This window comes from Uranotaenia lowii, unplaced genomic scaffold (assembly GCF_029784155.1).
Source record: "Uranotaenia lowii strain MFRU-FL unplaced genomic scaffold, ASM2978415v1 HiC_scaffold_785, whole genome shotgun sequence".
Classification (NCBI taxonomy): Eukaryota; Metazoa; Arthropoda; class Insecta; order Diptera; family Culicidae; genus Uranotaenia; species Uranotaenia lowii.
This window is the reverse complement of record NW_026598739.1, coordinates 228-25,000: the sequence shown is the minus strand read 5'-3', so window position 1 is coordinate 25,000 and position 24,773 is coordinate 228. Positions and strand designations below refer to the sequence as shown.

General features: G+C 36.8%; 1 protein-coding gene and 1 long non-coding RNA gene across 2 annotated transcripts; one reads left to right on the top strand and one right to left on the bottom strand.

The window, feature by feature from the left end:
- Nucleotides 1-561: 561 nt before the first annotated feature.
- On the top strand, nucleotides 562-1,527 carry LOC129760839 (uncharacterized). The gene is made up of 4 exons (XR_008740395.1): nucleotides 562-727; nucleotides 797-889; nucleotides 957-1,321; nucleotides 1,387-1,527. It is a non-coding gene; the product is annotated as an uncharacterized LOC129760839 (long non-coding RNA).
- Nucleotides 1,528-7,985: 6,458 nt separating this feature from the next.
- LOC129760840 (protein ECT2-like) lies at nucleotides 7,986-23,077 on the bottom strand. Its single transcript, XM_055758514.1, has 3 exons — nucleotides 22,845-23,077; nucleotides 11,454-11,589; nucleotides 7,986-8,123 (listed from the first exon to the last, which is right to left on the bottom strand). Exons 1-3 carry the CDS (start codon nucleotides 23,072-23,074, stop codon nucleotides 7,986-7,988), a joined length of 504 nt encoding a protein of 167 aa, XP_055614489.1. The 5' UTR covers nucleotides 23,075-23,077.
- Between the last annotated feature and the right edge of the window lie 1,696 nt (nucleotides 23,078-24,773).

The window sequence follows — 24,773 nt, the reverse complement described above, 5'->3', positions numbered from 1 at the left end:
CTAAATATACATGTAATAAAAGCAGAAAGCATAAAACGCCACCCTGAAAGAGGGCTATCCCGGATAAAAAATTCTCTAATAACAAGTAACACGCTTTTCTGTTTAGCTCTGGGACTACAATCACTTCGGCAGCAAGAGAGGACTGTTTTTTCCGAACAGCATGACGCGAGACAGAAGATTTTTCATTTTAAAATTTTAAATAGACCCAATAATAAAAACTATAAAGTTATAAAATAATCGAGTATAAAACTATACCTTTCTTGACATCTTACGAAAAGTCGAAGTCGAAGGTGGCAGCAGATTTCGTAATGAGAAACAATCGCATGGGCGCCGCTGGATAACTTCAATTAGTCCAGCCTCAATCTGGTAGGAAGAAGCTGATGCATACTTGAGAATGGAAAACTACACACCAAAAATTTTATAAAATTAAACGAGCCATTAACGCTTCGTGACCTAATGATTATTTGATCTAATTAATGAATGATTTAAATTCACATCATTTTGCATCTAAACTTTACACACTCAAAAAAGTTTATGGAATCAATTGAAGTATAAATTTCAAAAAACATAATTTTAAATCACAAAAGCGAAATTTAAATATTCTTAGATGTAATTTTATGTACGCCTGATTAAAAAAAATGAGCATCCCAACGGCAATCCTAAAAATGTAAACAAAGTTTTCAGCTGGTTTGGAACGTTCGGAGTCTTGCTGAAATTTAAAAGCTCTGTAAGTAGAACTATCTTTGCTTTCGTTTGCCAATAATACCTTTCACAATCTTATCCATTCTACATTTAGATGTAACAACCGTTTGTGATCAATATAACAACGGCGCTAGCTGACGTGGAAGAAATTAATAGTGAAACCAGTCCGGAAACAACTATGAAAATGGTAAGCAGACAATCCATACAACTTTTTGTTCCGCTGATTAATAGTTGCTATCCCGATTCCCCAACAGCTGATGCAATTGCTCTTCGTACACGGTCCACAGTATCATCGAAATCGAGAGCTTGATGAACGAAGTTTGTCACCGGTCAACTGCCGGAATTGCAGACCTAAAAGTATCGATGTGAGAAACGGCAAGGAAGGAACTGACACATTTTATCAAGATGCTTTATCGAGATGTCTAAACTAGTGGGAAATTTGGAACCCGAATGCCTGACCGAGGAAGAAAAGGAGATAATGGGCATTTCGAAAAATGCCAATAGCATCTACCGTGAATCAGTCAACTGAAAACAAGGTAATCCTAGATTCTCAAACTAACCAGGCACTCGATTGAGCCAACGCTTAGCAATGCAGTACCTGGTATCAATTCCTAAACTGGTATGAATTCATATTGAAAACTATTTAAAATAATGATGCTAAAGATTTTTTTTATTATTTTAAAGGAAAAATGAAGAGTGCAGAGTTCGGTGCCATAAAAATAAATTCAATTAGCATCAACAACCCGTTAAAGGTTCCACCGGTGCCGTAACACATTTAATTTGTTATTTTAATAATACTCGCTGGAACTATGACTGACGGAAAAGATTTCAAGTCGATCCTAGAAACTTAGTTTCGTAAAAAACCAAAACTCAGGTACGTTTATACTTAAAATAATTCCTGGGACAAAATTCATTTAAGTATTTATTTTTCATTCTAGGACGTTATGAAATGTCAGACTTCTAAATACCGGTCCGCACTACCCGCACGGCAGAATTTTCGAAACCAAAAGGTTCGTTTGTTCCGAAATACAAATTTCGTAGGCTGCACATTTTTTCGCAAAACGCATCTGCCTCGTTGAAGCCAACGTTTTGGCGTATTTAAGACCCGAATTTGAACCAATTTCTCCGTCATCTGCTCTTGTCGAGCAGTCTACCTTTAGGCGTATTCCTTTACTAAGCGCGAGTTTCGTCGAACGTAGTTTCATCGAATCTTAATTAGCTATGCATTTCTTTTGACAGAATCTTATGCATATGGAATGCATTTAGTTCATATTGCTGTAAATAATTCCTTTGCCTTTAGAAATGGTTGTCTTTCCTGTTCCGTAGAGCCGGTCATTTCCGCCACAACTCGAACAACGGCTTGACAAAAAAAAAAACAAACAAACGATTTGTGCGCATCAATTTTAAGCATGGTTTATTAAGATCCGATGATACTGAGTTTGTCGATAAGCCAACAGGTTCATTTCACAGACGGGAATGAATTTCGTCGAAAGGTTGGTGTCACTTTCTCAATATGATCACGCCAAAATGATAGCTTTAAATTGTTTTATCGATCATGCCATTATGACGAATTTGAAGAAGCTGTACTCCGTACGGTATTTAACTAAAACATTCTCTTCTATAAACGGTTCAATTTTAAACTACTGCGCCAACTCTCAAAATGTAGCTACATGTTGGCATCCGATAGTTAGTAATTGACTAAAACAGTATTCCAATTATCATTATGCTAGCTAAAAGATTGTATATTCATCAAACGAACTGTAATTGTAATACAAATTTATGGTACACAAAACGCATATTATCATTATATCTCTGAATAAATCCTTGAGGTCGCTTGAATTTATGGTTCTATAGTTTTACGTCAAAGAGAGTGTAATTTTATGTAAAATGCGACGTTTTTATTGTGTGCATCCAATTTGACATAAATTTACATCAGTAAGAATCTAATTATTTGTTTTTCGCAATTTATGGCTTCAAGCGTTTGTGTCGTTCTCTGGTGTAAAATTATGTCATAAGTGATGCTTCAATTTTGTGCATCCAATTTGACATAAATCTACACCAAAAATTTAATAGTGTGTAATCATTAATCAAAACTTTAAACCGTGCAAACGTCTTCGAAATCTTAGACCACCCGAATTTAAAAAAAAAAACTTCTGAAATTATAGTAGACAACATAGTTCGTACCTATGTGTTTCAAACTTCAGCCGTTGATCGAAAATAACGCCCAGATCGTTAAAGTTACCAGGGCAATGAATGTACCCTACATGAAGAGGGGGCCATATTTAAGATACCGTCCATATTTATTTTGTAGATGGGCCCAAAAACAGACATTAGGCCATTCAAATACAACATAACGCGTTTATGGGGAAGCCTATAATAGCTTGTTTCGCTTTGTAGATTTTGAATACAAAATCTGATCCGAATGTGTTACGTAGGAGGGTGGGGGGTAGGGAGATTGAAAATGATCTAAAAGTGTTACGTAATATTTGAACAGCCCCTAGTGCAAAATTTCAGTTTAATTGGACTTGATTGCCTAAAATTATCAGTTTTTGACCCTCAAAACCACCAAGGGAGATGATCAAAGGAAATCGGAAAAATTGAAATTTTAATTTTGATGCCAAATGGCTTAGAAATGCATAAAACTTTCTGGGACTTCAAAAAAAACCTTCGCCCAAAAAGTCGATTTTTGTCCAGATTTTTTTAGAGATGCCTAACACCATATCTTGACGTTTTAAGCATTTTTAAGTGATTGGCATAAAATTGAAATTTCGATTTCTATGATTTCATTTGATCCCCTTCAGGTGCTATTCAAGGGACAAACAATCGAAATTCAGGGCTCTTGGAGGCACTCCTAACCAAAGTCCGTTTGAGCTGAAATATTGCACATGGTAATTTTTTTTTGGGCCGATCTAAGGTTAGGTACTGATTCCGGAATCAGAATTCACAGTGTTTGGCATGTTTTTGTAGTAGGTTCTAAAAGCACACTTTTAGTCCTCTTCAGTCATTGCAGTTCTTTAGTGATCCAGGAAATTAATCGGTCGATGATGTAGTTTAGAATGTTCGATAAGGCGGCATCCATAAATTACGTAACGCAAAAATTGCACTTTTTTGACCCCCTCCCCCCCGTATGTCACAAATTGTAACGCTTCGACGTACCCCCCTATGAAAATTACGTAACGCTGATAATTACCCCCCCCCCCCCCTCATCTTCTCATGGTTTTGAATATTGATTTTCGAAGGTAAAAAAATATTGCAACATAAATTTTTCAACGTTCTTCAAAACGGAATTAATATCGATCTATCCAAAACGCTTCTTAGTACTCATTGATGATAACTCTCTCATAAAATAAATTTATTGTCTTGTTATGAGTTGCTCTTTGCTTGTAAACTGATGATCTACCTTGTTTACTTTAATTTGTTCAAGAAGCCTAACTTGTTATGCGAAATATATTCCACTAAGTAATATTCGTCGCAAGAATCAAAATTGTATTTTATTTAATAAATTGAGAAAAAATAGAAAAATTTACGTTTTAAGGTTGAATTGAGTTTCAGGGGGTAAATGTACCTAAATGTAGAGGTTTTTTTCAACGGTTATTTCACGGATATTTAATACACCTTTCAAGAAGTCTATTTCAGAATCTTTAAAGAGGAAAGATTACAAACCAGTGTCAATCATGTTTAAGCTTACAAATTATAAACTGATTTTGGTTTGCACATCATTCTGCCAAAATTGCATGACATAAAAAAAGCTGCGATTAAACTGAAATTTTTAAGGGAAAAATCGTTACGTAACGATGAGCATACCTCCCCCCCCTCCCCTATGTCACAATTCGTAACGTTCGAGCTAACCCCCTCCCCCCCTAGGAGCGTTACGTAATTTATGGATGCCCCCTAAAGCCTTGGCAGCTGCATTAGGGTCAGCGAGGTCAATAATCTCCCCATTTGATGGAATCTATGATGAGGGTGATAGCTTCGAAGACAATGATCAATGAAATCTTAATAAGATGCAATTTTCTCGAGCCCTACGTTAACACGTTAACCTATGCCACTGACATTTTTGGGTCATCTCCGGTTTTTCAAGATGAATTACATGGGATGTTTTTTTTAGGTGTAGACCTGTGAGTTTGACAGACGAGTATTCTTCACCTCAAAGACGAAAAAGATTTTTTTTTACAGGTGAGAATGGTCGATTTTGTGGAATTCGTTTAGCTCCAAGCCTGCTGAAGCTGTGATCCATCTAAAACAGTGGTTTTCAAACTTTATTTATTCACCGCCTTCCTATCTCGATATTTTAGAGCTTACCGCCAGCTAGAAGTATTTTCGAAAAAAGTTGCATAGAAATTCAACAAAAGTACAGTGTTTTTCACCGCCCCCTCGTAGCGGAAGATCCAGTATTGAGTGACTTGAAATATTTGTCTTACACTCAAAAAACCCACTCCCACCCCCACTCCAGAGGTCCTTTCAGGGATACAGGGGTTCGGGTTTTTTCATGAGAAAATTCGAAAGAAAATTGAGAAATTTTTGGCGTAGAATTACGCTTTACGGCAACACTATAAGAGGGCAAATCAAAATTTGCGAACGAATCTCGCGTCACAAAAAACTTCATTAACGGACATCTAAATCACATCTAAAGGATTTTGTTGCATTCCTGATTATGTCACATGGTCCGATTATGTCACTTGGTCTGATTATGTTGCATGGTCTGATAATGTTATATAGTCTGATTATGGTGCTTGGTCCGATTATGTCACATGGTCCGATTATGCCACATGGTCCGATTATGTAGCATAATCAGATAGTGTCACCTGGTCTGATTATGTTCCATGGTCGGCTTATATTACATGATCGATTAGGTTGCATGGTCAGATAATCTTACATGGTCGATTATGTTGAATGATTGGATTATGTCACATCGTCGGATTATGTCACACGTTTGGATACTGTCACATGGTCGGATTATGTTAAATAGTCGTTAAATTAAATTATGTTAAATTAGTTAAATGTTGCACGGTCGGATTATGTCACATGGTCCGATTATGTCACATCGTCGGATTATGTCACTTTGTTGAAATAGGAAAATAGGACACATAGTCGGATTATGTTACATAGTAGGATTATGTCACATGGTCAGTTTATGTCACATGATTTTATTATGTTGCATGGTCTGATAATGTCACATGGTTAAATTATGTCAGTCAGATTATGTTGCATGGATTAAATCACGTGGTCCGATTATGTCACATGGTCGAATTATGTTGCATGGTTCGATTATGTCACATGGTCCGATTATGTTGCATGGCCAGATAAAGTCACATGGTCTGATTATGTCATATGGTCACATGGAATTATGTTACATGCTCGATTATGTTGCTTGGTCAGATTATGTTACATGGTCGATTTTGTTGCATGATAAGTTTATGCCAGATGGTCCAATTACGTCACACGGCTGATTACATAATCATGGACGAATTGTGTCACATGGTTGAATAATGTAACATGGTCGAATTATGTTGCATTTAAATAATGCTGCATGGTTCGATTATGTTCAATGGCCTGATTATGTTGCATGGTCAGATTATGTCACATGACTGGATTATGTTATGAAGTCGGATTATGTCAGATGATCCGATAATGTAGCATGGTCAGACAATGTCACATGGTCGGATTATGTTACATCGTTGATTATGTTGATTTTCAGATTATGTTACATGATCGATTATGTTGCATTTTCCGATTATGTTTCATGATCGGATTATTTGCTGATTATGTCACATTGTTGGATTATATGTCACATGGTCCGAGTATTTTGCACATTTGAAATATGTCACATGGTGCGAGTATTTTGCATGTTAGGAATATGTCACATGGTTGGATTGTGTCACATGGTCCGATTATGTTGCATGGTCAGATTAAGACATATGGTTGATTTCTGTTATATGGTTGATTTATGTCGCATAGTCAAATTTTGACACTGCTACATGTTGATCTTGACGAAAATAGACCATAAGTTTTCCTATTGATAGAGCTCAAATTCTATACAAGGTAAACATTGACAAATGAAAATTGTCGTAACTCTACGTTTAGCGGTCGTAGCCAAATTACTACTTCCTAAACTTTTTTTTTGCTGTAGAATGCTTCTGTTGACTCTCTCCTTGAGCTATTGGTGGTAGTGAAATGGCTCAGTGATCAAAATTTAGGCGTGCGTGTTTAAAAAACCCTGTTAAGAGTTTTAGTAGCGAACATCGTCGAATAAATGTTCCACTTTTCGAAAAAAAAATGCATGGTGGTCTAAAGAGGGTATTTTGAGTTATTCTTGTATTATTTCTTTTCAATCTGGTAGCCAAGATTCCAAAGACGGTATAAGTTGTTTGGTTGATTCGATTAGATACTACACAGAAAGAAAAATGTAAATTTACTTGTCACATTTTTGCATCGTCGCTGACAGAAAATGAAAAAGACTGCACATTTTCGTGAGCTATTTGCTGCTGTCCGAGTTGGAGGTGGCGAGTGCAAGATTTTTAGCCAGCAACGTTCGTTGAAAACTAAATCCAATTCTATTTAAGAAGGATTTTGTGTGGAAATGTGTCACGTCAACATGTATTAATTGTTAATTTGTTATTTTGCAGAAAATCACTATGATGGATTCAATACTTTTCGGCACCTGTCGTCATTTCCGTCGCTGGGGGAATTGGAAAGCACCGACAGGCGTTCGTTTCAAAGTGGAAAACATCAAACAAACTTATAAGGGTTCTTTAGAAATCAATATCGCTGATTTGTTTATTATTTTCCAACAATCCTCTAAACAAAACATCAACAAAAAGAGGTTGAGCATGTAAATCTACAGTAAACAATCAAAATCGATGGGACTGGGAATTTACATGTAACGAACAGTATTGATACATGTAATGACGCGATTCCCTTCTACCCATGCAGTTGCATGTAAATCTACGAGGATTTTTCTAACTGCACAGAAAGAAAAATGTAGATTTGTGTGTATATAAGAACATTGTGACTTTTTTTTTTAAAAAAAGTACGGGAACTTTGTTGTCCCCCTGTAGAGTCACTGTTCTCAAGGAGTTTACAAATATATGGGAAGTTAGTTGCCAAGAAAAAAAAAGTTATCGGATCCGAGAACAAAAAGCGACCATCAGTTCAAGTTAACCACGTTGGAGTTACCTATGACCATTACCTTGATCATATTCCGTTGAGCAAATAGAGCTTAACTCCGAGAGGCCACGCGATAATAAAAAATCTGCGAATTTCCGTTCTTCAAAACAAGACACCTACATTAGGCAATAGTGGAGTTTACGATCACCGAGATAAACACGCATCCCGATATGTTCCAGATCGACCCAGGAATCGTTATCGATTGCAGAACTCGGATTTAAAAGCAGGAAATTCCAGTTCGTGGTGACATTTTGCTGTTAAAAAAAACTACGATTACGAGAACACTACATAATTTGGGCCGATTTCATCCAATATGAATTCCTACCGCTAAGCCATGTTCCGGTGAAGACATTATTTTTGTCGTAAGGCGCAATGGTGCAATAAATTGTACTTTCAGTGGAGACAAGTTATCCTTTCCCCAAACGAACCGTACAGGTTACTCTATCTGTACCTTCACTCCCTTGAAATAGTCCACTTAAAGGCAGTTTAGAGCTAATAAATAGTGAAATTAGATCAAGTTATGATGCACGATAGTTCGCTGCAAACGTGCTATGCCGAACTACATACTTAGGATGGAAGATTACATCATACATCAACAAGGCGATGTTCGGAGGTTTTTGGGAGATGGATATAAAAAATAGTGAAATTGAGTACGCAAAAAAGATATTCGCAAAAAGATATTGAGTCGAAAGGTTTCGGGGACTCCAAGAACTTAAATTAATGCGTAACTGAGTCGAGGTTAGCTCTTCCAAGTACTAAATTAGTAGCGTCTTAAAAAATAAATCCAAGAAACAGCGGTAAATTTTCACAGAATCTTTGCAGCTGGTTGCTATTGGTTCCCACTCTCCTCCAAAATTCCAATTGTATTACTTTATCCTTTGAGAGTTCTCTACAGTTTTGGGATTACAATCACAGAACCAAATATAAATTATAGACACTCACGTCAGATACCTACCTATCTTAGTAAGCTATAAATAGCACGCAATCTTGAAATTTTTCAATCGACCGTGTTTTTACACAATGCAGTCTAAAACGTTTCCGTAAACTGCTATTGATCGTCAGGATCATAGCAGGTGTCCTAAATGAACTTAGGATCGCAAATTGATTTGAAAAGTGTTTAGAACGAATAGGGTAGACCCAAATAAGTCGAAATGATTGAGCTGTTACCTCGTCGAAAAATTCAATGCCAACCGAGGGGTTCGTTTGCGAGAAGGATAATGATGTTGGAGGATTAGAATTTTTAGGGCAATCTCGGGCAGCTTCCCAGATATATCCCCAGAAAAATAAAATTCGGTTTTGCAGATGAATGTACAGAAAATATTTGAAACTGCGGCCAAAAAAATGGGTTTAGAGAAAATTCGGACCATGGACTCGAAAAAGTATAAGCAAGAGTGACCCTTAAACCTAAGCAAAGGTAAATTTATGGCGAAAAATATGGCCACACAGATTAGGAAACAAAGTGTTCAAACTATGATGAGTATATTCGAAGAACAGTTAGAGGCACGGTTGCCGAAATCACAGAAAAATCTGTAATTTCACATAATTTTAAGCACATTTTTATCACATAATCTGTGTCACAGAACACAGAATTTCGAATTTTTCACAGATTTCACAGAATTTTTAAAATTTCAATGAATTTCCGAAATTATATTTTTTTGGACAATATCATGAATTTTCTATGAAATTCGAGCAAATAGCATCTTAAAAATCCATCACAGAATGTTTGGGGAAAATCACAGAAAGTCAGATTTTTTTTCTCAAAAACACAAATTTTTTTCGGCAACCTTGGTTAGAGGATTGATCAGAATAAAATCCATATATTTGTTTTGGTTTTTTAAGAGCAATAAATTTTCATTTACGACATCTTTACATCTAAACATCCCTCTGAAAGAGACCCGCTATTTGAGTACAGATATTGGAAGTAAGCTCTAGTGACCGAAGTAAGCTCTAGTGACCGATATCTCCTGACTATGACCTAAATTTATCCCTGCTTCCACATATCTCCTTAAAGCTCATTTCAACCCGTTTAACAGCTCTGCAGTTCTATCATTTCTGATTATCGATGTTTGATTTTTCACTACGACTCTCAGATGTCACACTCGTTATCTTTCGGTTGATTGAACTCCTCGAAAGAACTCCACCGCCATCGACAGAAGGACGAAACGGGGATATTTTATCTCCCTGGTCACGTGTGTTCTATAACCATATTCCAACCAAGCTCCAGTCAGACTCACACTTGTTTTCCGCTTGAGCCGAAAATCACCAGATGATGATGATGTTGCTCATAATGACTGTTGCGGCTCCTCTTTGGCCGCTGTACATCTTTCTTCCGAACTTTTTCGCAGTATTTTCCTCAGCTTCCCAATTCTTCCAGTTATTCCAAAAGCACACCCTAGCTTTGGCAAAGCTTTTCCCTGGCAGCAGCAGTAGTAGGAGGAAGACAGAGTCGGTAATTTGTGGATAGGACTCAACCGGAAGCCACCAATTTCGGATGGAAACTACGAGGAGGAATTCTGGGCGAGACAGGCGGCGGCCTGCGGCAAACCCCACGTTGCAAACGGATGTCTGTGTAGAACGTGACATCTTTTTCACATCATTTTGATAGCGAAAAGCATAACAGCGGAAAACAACCAAACTGGAAGAGTGGAATGACCCCGGGCACTGGAACAAGAATTGTCATATTTAAGGGGAACTTTTGGGGGAAGGATTTTTTTCGTTCCCAGGCACACTGACTTTCCGTTAGCTTCCAGACGCAACATGAATAAAGATGATGCTAACGCAATTAGGGAAGTAGGAATTTTCTACTACCGCAACTCTCGTTTGTGAGCTCTCTATTTAAGTTAACAAGAATTGCTTCATCGGAGCACTAATACAAGATGATCGGTGAAATGAATTGGAATATTTTCGAATTACTTGTACAATGCCTCAAGAAAATTCAGTTATTTTTCGAGACACAATTTAAAGGAATACAAAATATAATCGGACTAATAAATTGAGTTAATTCTAAGAACTCAACTAATTTCAATTTGAAATTTATAGTCAAAACAATTTATGACGATTCGTTAAATGAGAACTGATTGAGAAATTTGACTCCATAATATGTTGGCAATCATTCCAAATATGCAGGTTCATGTTAGGTTCCAAGTTCAAACAGGTGCGTGACGATCGGAAAACATACTTCAAAGGAACAAGTTCTAAATTACTACATTACGCTAACAAGGTACTAATGAGATGTAGATTGGAAGGTCCCTCCTTTGCCATTCTTGACTCCGCCAGCAGTTCAATAGACTTAATTTCCAAATGAGTCTCTATCTGCGTAGCCCAATCTGCTTACAAATACCACAAGCTCAGATAACAATCGTGGCAAGTCGTTTCGACGGGATTGGGAACCTATTACAGGCGACACACACAAACGTGAGAATCGAAAGGACCTACAATCTTTCGAGAAGGATCTGAATTGTCAAACATACAGCTACGGTTGAAAAAATCAACAGGAAATGTTAAACCCATTCGACACGTTAGCCCCAAAATGGATTCTAACTCCGTAGCGACCCGGTGTATGGTTTTTGTGAAAATTAACTTACCAACTCATCCTTTTTCCGGATCCCGGTGAAACATGTGATGACGCCCCGCATGCAGTAGTTGTAGATTGGTCGATTGTTTTGTGGAAGCCCATCACCGGATCTTACAGCCTGCTGTAGGGCTGGTGGGCCGAGGATTCTGTGAATGAAGAGGAGAGGTTCGGAGGAAAACCCCGAGCAAATGCGATTAGCTTGGATCCGGTAAATATTCAAGGGCGAGATAGAGAGAGAGTTAGAGAGGGTTACAAATTCAATTATGTTATGTGAAATTAAAAAAGTTGTTAGCAATCAGAGACTTTTTCGTTGGGTTTTCTGATTTTTTGAACAGTTGAACCTCGATTCCTTAAAATTATTTGATCAAATAATATGGATTTTTCTAAAAAAAAGCAATTGAAATACATTTAAAACAAAAAAAAAAGAATTTTATTGAGAATGAAATGTAAAATATTTGTAAACCAGAAGGAAAACAGGAAACTCATAGTTACTCATTTGTTCAATTTTAAGGTTCTATATAAGCTAAATAAAAGTTACAAAAATATTAAACGAGCCATATTCACACGTCGAAACTAATGCCAAATATAGTATCTTCGTGGCAAAATTGACATTAAGAGATGCCCAAATATGGAACAAACAGTATTGGCGAAATTGGCACTATACGTACTCCCTCAAAAATTCTTCAAATTTAAAATTCATATAACAACTGTGATTTCAAAAAAACAGTCATAAAATGTACAAAAATACAGAATTGTTTGGAAGTAATTCCTTAATCCATCGATACCACTTAAATAAATAATCATGGAAACAAACAGAAAATAAGCTCATTTTTATTTACCACATTAGCCACAAGCGAATGGAATAACCGCGTATAGTGGTAATTGAAATGACTATAGTAGATCCGGGAAGGAAATAAACGCCCCACAGGAAAACTGCAACTGAAACGCCACAACCCTCGAGGAGCTTACCGCCTGAAGAAGAGAGTGTATTTTCCCACCCAAGAGTGGCATGTATTGACTATAAATTTCGCCGGCACCAGCCCAAGCCAATCGAATCCGAGCAACAATATAACCCCAGCCGGCTGGCTCATGCTCGATTCGATGATCCTGAGCATTATCCCCGAAGCCATCAGACACCGCCAGACAAGATAAGTGGTTTAAGTGATTTCGCAGAGTGCAGTTGATTATTTTATTGGCGAATTTATTGCCCGTTGACCAACTGTGGCACGTTACCGACACTCGATTTGGCATTAACTGCCTCGGAAAAAGGGGCGGGCTCATAGTGGGATTGCAGTTGCATCTGGGATAGCACAACAGAGCGCCATCATCAGCTCGGTATCGGTATCGGCAGCCAAACGATGCATTTCCCAAAGTGAAGTAGTAGCAATATTCCGAATCAGTCGATACCAAATTAAATCAACGAGATTAAGGTCTAGTTTGGATACGCCAGATATATTAGAATGAAGTTCGAAATTTATTTGATTATCGAAAGGGGGGATTTATCATGAGAGGGAAATTCCGTGGTTCGCATAATTGCGAAATGTGCAAACATCTGTGAAACAGCTCCGGTACCTTTGATCGATATGGAACATCCTTGTTTCAGTTTCACATAGGCTTTCAGAATACATACATCTAATGAGCAATGGTTAGGAATTGTTTCCTAGATTGAACTGGTAATACAAATTCACATGAAGTTTCAGATATATATGACGAACAAAGTGAGTAATCCGTTTTACTTACTCTACACTTTCAATATTTCGAAAACTATAATGTTTGACATAAACGTAATGGTTGGAATATGTTTGTATAAATGTATCAACACTTTCGAGACCATTTGTTTATTCACATCCAGCAAGGTCTGATAAAAGTAAACAAAACAAATTTCTAGGATCCATAATTTGATGTAATTTTCTCTACTCAGAAAATAGTTCATAAATAGCAATATTTTCGAGAATTTCAACCGTTTTCACAGGTGGAGTGTTTATTAGGCTTCTCATCAACCATATAGGCAGGGGTGAGCAACCTTTTGAACCAACGGGCCAATTTAAATTTGAAATCATGTCGGCGGGCCACACTTAAAATAACTTTTTTTTTAATAATTAGCAGAACTTTACGTCAGTTTTCATAACTACAATTTTTTGGCGAAGAAAAATCTGAAAAAGGGAAGATAAATCGAATTCACGAGTTTAAAAACAGAAATTCAACGGGATATTTCAAATACCCGATATTGAAAAGGTACATCACTAAATCTTTGTCATTTTTACTATCTCTCAAATTTTCAATAGCCAATCACCGTCTTCTTAGCGTTGGACGTTGAATTGCTAATTGACTTTCTGTGTTTTGTTTTTCCTCTTGTTTTTCCTTTTGTTGTCCTCAAAGCCTAGATTTTTTTCCAACGAACGATAAGAACCTCGTTTTTTAAATCGAAGTTCTGTATTGGATCATTGCATTTAGATGTTGAGCAAGATTGTATGGAAATCACAAAAAAAATCTTTATTTCACATATTTTTTAGCAACTATCTTCAAAACTACATGCTTGATTCTAGAATTTTTATCCAGATTTTCATAATTTTTAATCTTATTTAGATATCATTGGGATAGGATTAAAGCTATATAATGAGTGAAAGAACTAAATTTTTCGATGTTTGTTATAAATTTTCTATCAAATTTCTGAAAAAAAGCATCACAGATTATCGTCAAATAACTTTTGGGTCAAATCACAGAATTTCCTATATCTATGGTTTTTATCAAGAAATAATAATTTTTGTCGGTAACTTTAATGCCGGCTGATTCATGTTAATACAAAATCTATAATCGTTCACCCAGGCTTTATTATTAAACTTTCGTTTTTTCGTCAATTTTCAGAAATAAATAATATTTCACAAGGTTTTGGTTTGAATTTTTTTGCCAGAATTTGAATGCTTACAGAACAAGCCTTTTTACCGAAATAGATAGAAAATTATCTGCTGAGCATATTTTTTATCATTCAACATTATTTTTGCTTGAGACGAAAATAATGACTACACTAACGAACTGCGAAATTCCTTTGATCATGTGTAGCTTTAGCTGCTCTTCCTCACTTTAATGGATTTTGCTTTTCAAAGTGGAAGGAGTTAAATTATTAGGAAAAATGTATCCTGAATTTAAAAAAAAAACCCTGAATTAGGTTATGCCAATAACAAATATTGCATTTATGCCTTGAACAGAACATAATAAATGCTTAAAAGCCAATCTCAATGATGGGGCAAATGCAGATAAGAGCATATTTTGATCAAGTCATTGAAATTTTCCTAGCAATCCATTGTTGAAAAGGCATAAAAATTTGAAAAAAGCTTCGCGGGCCGCACAAAAGGGTCTCGCGGGCAAATCAGCGAATTTCGATCAAAGGGCTTGAGCAACACACGTTTAAAAAAACGTTTCTAAGGCGGGTATGCAGACAGGTCGGGCAAACGAACACAAAAGTTTCTCAGGTTATTTCAAATTTTTCATCGATTGTATACATTGTAAGGATTGTAAGGACGGAATACGGGAAAAAGAAACCCAGCTACTTTGCCAGTAAACTCTACAACAACCTGCCAGAGACCCTGAAACGGTCTTCAACGCCCTCGCGATTCAAAGCGCAACTGTTATCGATCTGCAAGCAGAACATAAACCGCTTCCTCCGCTAAAAAATTATTTGTGCCACACGTCTTATTAATATCATCTTTTCGCTCTCGCCCCTCCACCTAGCCCACCGCCGCCCAAACGCCGCTCCAAACCACCGCCACCCACCCGCCACCCGCCACCTCCCATCAGAAACGCACCACCGCAGCAGCCACAAAAAGCTACGAATATGTATAATACAAGTGTAACACCCTATTTATTATATTGTATAAAATTGTGAAATAGCAAATGAAAAGTGCCAAGCACTCCTTCACAGAGCATTATCTCGCTCACTGGAGTGCTCATACATATTTTGGAATACCTAATATTGTAAACGAATTGTTAAAATTGTTTTGACAGGGTTTTGTGCCTGTTGGAGAAGAGGCTTGAGAGAAGCTTAACTCCAGCGGGCTTTCCCTGTCCGAGGAAAAAATAAATAATAAAATAAATAATAATAATAATACAAAGGAAGCGCATAAAAATTACGGAATTCCAGAAACCATACTGTTTTGTTTCTTGAATCGGACCGGTTGGATCTATTTTGGTTCAAAAACGATCTCAAATACTTAACTCATAAAAATATGTATTTTTACAAAAAAAAAAAAAAAATCCGGCAAAATGTACCGTTTCTACGCAGTGTACGTTTTTCCCGACCATTTTTGAAAAGTGTAATTTGCAAGCTTGTTTAAGATTGCTTCAAAAACAGTCTTGAAAGGGAATTTACTTATTCCAATAATTATAAGCTCAGAATCCCGAAAAAACGCTTCAACAGGTCAAAAAAACGCATTTTAAAGTTGTGATCCTAAATTAATCTCAGAATCCCTAAAAACGCTGCTTAAGGCTAGAAAACGCATTTTAAAGTTGTAATCACAAATTAAGCTCAGAATCCCAAAAACGCTTCTTAAGGCCAAAAAACGCATTTTGAAGTTGTGATCCCAAATTAAGCTCAGAATCCCGAAAAATAAATCGCTTCTTAAACCAGGAAACGCATTTTAAAGTTGGGATCCCAAATTAAGCTCAGAATCCATAAAAACGCTTCTGAGGGCCAGAAAATGCATTTTAAAGTTGTGATACTAAATTAAGCTCAGAATCCCGAAAAAACGCTTCTTAAGGTTAGAAAACGCATTTTAAAGTTGTGATTCCAAATTAGGCACAGAATCTCGAAAAAGCGTTTCTAAAGACCCCAAAACACATTTCCAAGTTGTGATCCCAAATTAAGCTCAGAGTCCCGAAAAAAACGCTTCAGAAGACCCCAAAACGCATTTTAAAGTTGTGATACCAAAATAAGCTCAGAATCTCGAAAAAACGCTTCTTAGGTCAGAAATCGCATTTTAAAGTTGCGATCCAAAATTAAGCTCAGAATCCCAAAAAAAAAACGCTTTTAAAGGCTAGGAAACTCATTTTAAAGTTGTGATCTAAAATTAAGCTCAGAATCCCGAAAAAACGCTTCTTGAGGCCAGAAAACGCATTTTAAAGTTGTGATTCCAAATTAAGCTCAGAATCCCGAAAAAACGCTTCTAAAACCAAGAAATGCATTTCAAAGTTGGGTTCCCAAATTAAGCTGAGAATCCAGAAAAAACGCATTTGAAAGTTGTGATTCCAAATAAGCTCAGAATCCCGAAAAAACGCTTAAGAAGACCCCAAAATGCATTTTAAAGTTGTGATCCCAAATTAAGGTCAAAATCCAGAAAAAACGCTTCCAAATTAAGCTGAGAATCCAGAAAAAACGCTTCTGAGGGCCAGAAAACGCATTTTAAAATTGTGATTCCAAATTAAGCTCAGAATTCCAAAAAAAAAAACGCTTCTTAAGGCCAGAAAAAACAAATTTCAAAGCTGTGATCCCAAATTAAGCTCAGAATCTAAAAAAAAAAAAACGCTGTTGAAGACCAAAAAAACGGATTTTAAAGTTGTGATCCCATATTAAGCTCAGAATCCCGAAAAAACGCATTTTGAAGTTTTGATTCCAAATTAACCTCAGAATCCCGAAAAAACGCTTCAAAACACCCCAAAACGCATTCCAAATTAAGCTCAGAATCCCGAAAAAACGCTGCTTAAGGCCAGAAAACGCATTTTAAAGTTGTAATCCTAAATTAAGCTCAGAATCCCAAAAACGCTTCTTAAGGCCAAAAAACCTATTTTGAAGTTGTGATCCCAAAAATTCTTAAACCAGGAAACGCATTTTAAAGTTGGGATTCCAAATTAAGCTCAGAATCAATAAAAACGCTTCTGAGGGCCAGAAAATGCAATTTAACACGTTCGTCGCCACGTCACCCATATTCGGCAGACGGGTGTATTTCCTGGGGGGCCCCTTCACATCAAAAAGCAGGTGACGCTCTCTTACTTGAGTTTACCGCTCAGCTTCGCCACACGTTTCAAATATGGGAGTTCTCCCTCTTTGCTTTCTCTCTTTGTAAAATTGTTTGGGCCCGGCTAGCAAAACTACCAAAATGAGCGTGGCGACGAACGTGTTAAAGTTTTGATTCCAAATTAAGCTCAGAATCCAGAAAAAAACGCTTCTAAAATCAGGAAACGCATTTTAAAGTTGGGATTCCAAATTAAGCTCAGAATCCAGAAAAAACGCTTCTGAGGGCCAGAAAATGCATTTTAAAGTTGTGATCCAAAATTAAGCTCAGAATCCCAAAAAAAAAAAACGCTTCTAAAACCAGGAAACGCATTTTAAAGTTGTGATTCCAAATTAGGCTCAGAATCTCGAAAAAACGTTTCTAAAGACCACAAAACACATTTTAAAGCTGTGATCGAAAATTAAGCTCAGAATCTCGAAAAATGCTTCTTAAGGCCAGAAAACGCATTTTAAAGTTGTGATTCCAAATTAAGCTCAGAATCCCGAAAAAAACGCTTCTAAAACCAAGAAATGCATTTTAAAGTTGGGTTCCCAAATTAAGCTGAGAATCCTGAAAAAACGCTTCTGAGGGCCAGAAAACGCATTTTAAAGTTGTGATTCCAAATAAAGCTCAGAATCCCGAAAAAACGCTTAAGAAGACCCCAAAACGCATTTTAAAGTTGTGATCCCAAATTAAGGTCAAAATCCAGAAAAAAAAACGCTTCCAGGAAACGCATTTTAAAATTGTGATTCCAAACTAAGCTCAGAATCCCAAAAAAAAACGCTTCTAAGGCCAGAAAAAAACAAATTTCAAAGCTGTGATCCCAAATTAAGCTCAGAATCTAAAAAAAAATGCTTTTGAAGGCCAAAAAACGGATTTTAAAGTTGTGATCCCATATTAAGCTCAGAATCCCGAAAAAAACGCATTTTAAAGTTTTGATTCCAAATTAACCTCAGAATCCCGAAAAAACGCTTCAAAAGACTCCAAAACGCATTCCAAATTAAGCTCAGAATCCTGAAAAAAAAAAACGCTGCTTAAGGCCAGAAATGCATTTTAAAGTTGTGATCCCAAATTAAGCTCAGAATCCCGAAAAAACGCTTCTGAAGGCCAGCAGACGCATTTTAAAGTTGTGATTCCAAATTAAGCTCAAAATCCCGAAAAAAAAGCTTCTGAAGGCCAGCAGACGCATTTTAAAGTTGAGATTCCAAATTAAGCTCAGAATCACGAAAAAACGCATTTTAAAGTTTTGATTCTAAATTAAGCTCAGAATCCCGAAAAAACGCTTCAAAAGACCCCAAAACGCATTCCAAATTAAGCTCAGAATCCCGAAAAAACGCTGCTTTCGGCCAGAAACGCATTTTAAAGTTGTAATCGCAAATTAAGCTATGAATCTCGAAAAAATGCTTCTTATGGCCAGGAAACGCATTTTAAAGTTGTGATCCCAAATTAAATTAAGCTCAGAATACCGAAAAAAAAAACGCTTCTAAAACCACGAAACGCATTTGAATTTTTTAGAAAAAAAAGTTAATAAAAACAATCATGAAAGGATTTTTTGAAACCTAAAATATAATATAAAATCTGCTGTTGAGTTTTGTGAATCAAATTTTTTTTCATTTTTTTTTCCAAAATTTTTTTGAGTAATTCTTGGGTTTTACTCAAATGCCCGGATTTTTGGTTGTCAATATTGAAATGCAATGCCCGGATTTTGCCAGATTTTTAGACTAAATAGACCGGATTTGTCCGGCCCGGATACACGCTGAAAATTTTTTGGAAATCTTACCCTAGATACAGAAAGGTAAGCGTAATCATGAGTTATAAAATTAAGTTTGAGAGGTTGCGGTTGTTTTGTCCAAGAGAAAAAATCCCTCTGGCTTCCAAATGTCACTGGATTTCATTCAAGGTATGGGTACTTATTCATCTGAACTTTTTTTTATGGAGGATTTGTGTAGATAGGAGATGATGGCAAAAGTCGAGTGACGGTGGGGTGACTCGACAATCGTCACGTCAAGCGCGACGCAGAATAAGGGCCAATATAAGTAACTTGATAAAAACTGAACTTTTAAATAATATAATTTGCTGGATAACTGTTTAGAGCAAAACTTATTTTTTCTCCTCGTAGGCAATTGCCTCTCATTGCCCCCTTCCTTAATCCGACCTTAGCTACCCCATACTTTCTCTGTCAAATACTGTAAATATATACAAAAATTAGAAATTTACCAGTTTCTTCATCTAAGATTTCGAAAAATCAAGTCTCGTTCAACTGTTGTAGAACCTGTAGGATTTTTAATTATAAGAACATGAAAGAAGTTCTTGTTTTTAACCCACAAGAGTATTAGGCTTGTTTGGACGATTGAATTTTCCTCAAGTGTTTTTTTAAACGGGAATTACGCACGAGACTTGAGACGCGAGTTATGAAGCGTGGCAGGTATAACATGACACGCGAAACACCTAACGTAGGATATGATAGATGAGACGAATAAATTTAAGACCTCGAGGCATGGAAAAGAGAGATAATACACGGAATGTGTGTCGCGTCTAATCCATAAGATGGGAGAAAGTGAGATGAAATTTGAATCGTGAGCAAATGAGATACTTAGCCGTGAGATGTAACAGTTAAGAAGTGAGACGTATGATGTTAGACCCCAAAACGCATTTTAAAGTTGTGATCCCAAATTAAGGTCAAAATCCAGAAAAAAAAACGCTTCCAGGAAACGCATTTTAAAATTGTGATTCCAAACTAAGCTCAGAATCCCAAAAAAAAAACGCTTCTAAGGCCAGAAAAAAACAAATTTCAAAGCTGTGATCCCAAATTAAGCTCAGAATCTAAAAAAAAAAATGCTTTTGAAGGCCAAAAAACGGATTTTAAAGTTGTGATCCCATATTAAGCTCAGAATCCCGAAAAAAACGCATTTTAAAGTTTTGATTCCAAATTAACCTCAGAATCCCGAAAAAACGCTTCAAAAGACTCCAAAACGCATTCCAAATTAAGCTCAGAATCCTGAAAAAAACGCTGCTTAAGGCCAGAAACGCATTTTAAAGTTGTGATCCCAAATTAAGCTCAGAATCCCGAAAAAACGCTTCTGAAGGCCAGCAGACGCATTTTAAAGTTGTGATTCCAAATTAAGCTCAAAATCCCGAAAAAAAAGCTTCTGAAGGCCAGCAGACGCATTTTAAAGTTGAGATTCCAAATTAAGCTCAGAATCACGAAAAAACGCATTTTAAAGTTTTGATTCTAAATTAAGCTCAGAATCCCGAAAAAAACGCTTCAAAAGACCCCAAAACGCATTCCAAATTAAGCTCAGAATCCCGAAAAAACGCTGCTTTCGGCCAGAAACGCATTTTAAAGTTGTAATCCCAAATTAAGCTATGAATCTCGAAAAAATGCTTCTTATGGCCAGGAAACGCATTTTAAAGTTGTGATCCCAAATTAAATTAAGCTCAGAATACCGAAAAAAAAACGCTTCTAAAACCACGAAACGCATTTTAAAGTTTTAAAGGTACTCAAATTATCAGAATCCAGAAAAAAACGCTTCTGAGGGCCAGAAAACGAATTATAAAGTTGTGATTCCAAATAAAGCTCAGAATCCCAAAAAACACTTCTGAAGGCCAGAAAAAATCCTCTATCCTGACATCCTCTATTCCTGGGCCATTTTGTTAATCGTCACGCTAGAAATATCTGCTGGTAGATTTAAAGTCCTTTGAAAAACGGATTACAAGAAGAAAAAAAGCCTGCTAGAAGAAAAAAGCCTGCTCCTCTTGCTACTCGATTGAGGTTGCCATATTGCCCGGTTTTATCTGGGTTTGTCCGGATATTTGATACAAAATTTGGGAAAAGTCCGATGCCGCCCGGTTACTCGGATTTCATTGAAAAAAACTTGGATTTATTCACTTTAGTTTCCAAATCAAACCAAAAAAAAAAACAAATTGTGATGTCCAAAATGAATTTTTTTGAAAAAAAAGTTAATAAAAACAATCATGAAAGGATTTTTTTGAAACCTAAAATATAATATAAAATCTGCTGTTGAGTTTTGTGAATCAAATTTTTTTTCATTTTTTTTTTCCAAAATTTTTTTGAGTAATTCTTGGGTTTTACTCAAATGCCCGGATTTTTGGTTGTCAATATTGAAATGCAATGCCCGGATTTTGCCAGATTTTTAGACTAAATAGACCGGATTTGTCCGGCCCGGATACACGCTGAAAAATTTTTGGAAATCTTACCCTAGATACAGAAAGGTAAGCGTAATCATGAGTTATAAAATTAAGTTTGAGAGGTTGCGGTTGTTTTGTCCAAGAGAAAAAATCCCTCTGGCTTCCAAATGTCACTGGATTTCATTCAAGGTATGGGTACTTATTCATCTGAACTTTTTTTTATGGAGGATTTGTGTAGATAGGAGATGATGGCAAAAGTCGAGTGACGGTGGGGTGACTCGACAATCGTCACGTCAAGCGCGACGCAGAATAAGGGCCAATATAAGTAACTTGATAAAAACTGAACTTTTAAATAATATAATTTGCTGGATAACTGTTTAGAGCAAAACTTATTTTTTCTCCTCGTAGGCAATTGCCTCTCATTGCCCCCTTCCTTAATCCGACCTTAGCTACCCCATACTTTCTCTGTCAAATACTGTAAATATATACAAAAATTAGAAATGTACCAGTTTCTTCATCTAAGATTTCGAAAAATCAAGTCTCGTTCAACTGTTGTAGAACCTGTAGGATTTTTAATTATAAGAACATGAAAGAAGTTCTTGTTTTTAACCCACAAGAGTATTAGGCTTGTTTGGACGATTGAATTTTCCTCAAGTGTTTTTTTAAACGGGAATTACGCACGAGACTTGAGACGCGAGTTATGAAGCGTGGCAGGTATAACATGACACGCGAAACACCTAACGTAGGATATGATAGATGAGACGAATAAATTTAAGACCTCGAGGCATGGAAAAGAGAGATAATACACGGAATGTGTGTCGCGTCTAATCCATAAGATGGGAGAAAGTGAGATGAAATTTGAATCGTGAGCAAATGAGATACTTAGCCCTGAGATGTAACAGTTAAGAAGTGAGACGTATGATGTTAAACCTGAGACGTCCAACATAAAATGAAACGTAAAATGAAGACGGACGTGAGAAGTGAGAATTGAAACGTGAGAAGCGAGATGTGAAACGTGGAATGTAAGATTTTAGATATGAGACCTGAATTAATAGACGGATTCATAGCACGATATTCAGTTTCAACACGTTGAGCGCTTCCAGGTTCTGATATAAGAGAACAATTTTCTCGAACACAACAGAAATTCTGTTTCTGGATAAAAACATTTTCATTATCTAGTATTTTTTCGTTTAGGTTTTTATGAAAAGCAAAAGAAAAATAAAAACAGTCACAGTCATCTCTAAAATTTTTACATCGTAGATTCTTACCTGTGTTTGGAGCGATACAGCGTATCGTAAACCGAACCCTCGAATTCATCGACGACGAAATAGGTTAGGAAGTTGGTGTCCCGCACGAACTCGGCTCCCGTTTCGGACGTCACCACGGGCACTTTGAAGGTTTGGGCCGCGGCCACGGTGGCTTTATCGAAGACAACTACCCCGACCAAACAGATTCGGGCCGGCGGTTCCGCCGTTGAGGTCGATGCTGATATCGACATCGCTGAAAGTAGGAAAAGGACAAAGATAAGGGCGGATCTGTACGGGTTCAGATTATTAATTATTGTATGTTTTTCTCGATTTTTGGCACCGCGGGTTAAAACGTCTAATCTTCCTCCTAGTGATGCCACCGGATGCAGCTGGCTGGATGGTTCTGGTCTAATGAAGTGTACATCGGAGATAATCTGATTACACCGGGAGTGAAATGTAATTAAATATTTAACATGTTAGCTTAATTAGCGAACATCCCAGGACGCTCACGTGATTCGACAATTTTCAATTGATGCAACCGCGCCAGCACGCTTCATACCAATTGAAAGCCAAGTGTGATCCACTCAAAAGACCATACACGCTGAAATAGAGTAATGGGTTCCTATTGAAAATCTCATCTGGCGAAAAGGGGTTTAAAATTTCATCCCGCCGAGCTTTGCCGATGTTAGTGGTGATGATGCTACGCCATTCTGCTGCTGTTGGCTATGTTGTTTAAATTGTGCTAAAGAGCCCATTCCAAGAGTAGCTGCTAAATGATTTATGATGTAAAACGATTCGGTCTCTGCGAGACGGCTTCGAAAGTGTTATGGTGGGGAGGAATGGGTGAATTTTTAAACAAGATCATTTAGAAAATAAACCCCGGAGACCGAGCGAGCGGCTGCTGGAGCAAAAAGCTCGGATATATATTTTGCACCATCATTAATTATCATTATCGCGTGTTATGATATTACGAGTTCATTGTTTTAACTTGTTTTCAGCGCAGAGATTGTTTTCTAAAGAAGCTTGCCCACACACATACACTGATACAATGTTGCAGCGAAGTTTCTCGGCTAGATTCCTCTTCTCAAAGCCCCCGCAGCACAATACGCCTCGTGATTCACGAAATATGAGAATCGTGAAATGAAGCATTTAGAGCTTAAATTAATTGTTCTCTTAAAGGATGAGTAGTAAATCTACTTTTACTGATTTTACGTGCGTGTTTTTTGAAACATGTTATAAACTTATCGAAGTGCCTGAATAAAAACAAAAGGGGATTTACAAAAGCAACATTTTAAAAATACGAATAAACGATACTCTCAACCATATGTGTTTTTTATCTTAATATGAAGAACATAAGAACGTTATGTTCCTCTCATTGATTCCAAAACAAATCTTAGAATGAGCAGATGTACTTTCAATAACCTGTTGATACTGAAGTGGATTGCACAAGAACAGTAGCAAAGTACACACATACAGCTGATGAAATGGATATCCCACGATGTCGTCGCAGTCAAACCACAAACCCAACCCAATAGTCGTTGAAGTGGCACACGAAAGGTGCTCAAACTGTTGAGCCAGATTACGCGACAATGCACAGACCCAAGAAAACGATTCTCCCATCATAAACCCAAAATCACCATGTTTCCATTTGAGCGGGAATTAATTGGCCAAGCCATTTAATTACAGTTTGGCGCTATAGATTTCTCGTGCACTAATTCTGGAATTTAATGGGATGTTGCAAATTAAACCGCACTAATTATAGTAGCTATTCATTACAGGTAAGAAGAAATTTGTCAAAAGATGCTCTGACCCGTTTCGCGATAGTGGATCGTTCAGCTTTCTAAATAAATAAATAATTTTCCAATTAGCAGAGATTTCACATCAATCAATGATTACTGATTCCATCGCTTTAATTGGAAAACATGTGTCAATTCGTGCGAACGAATTGAT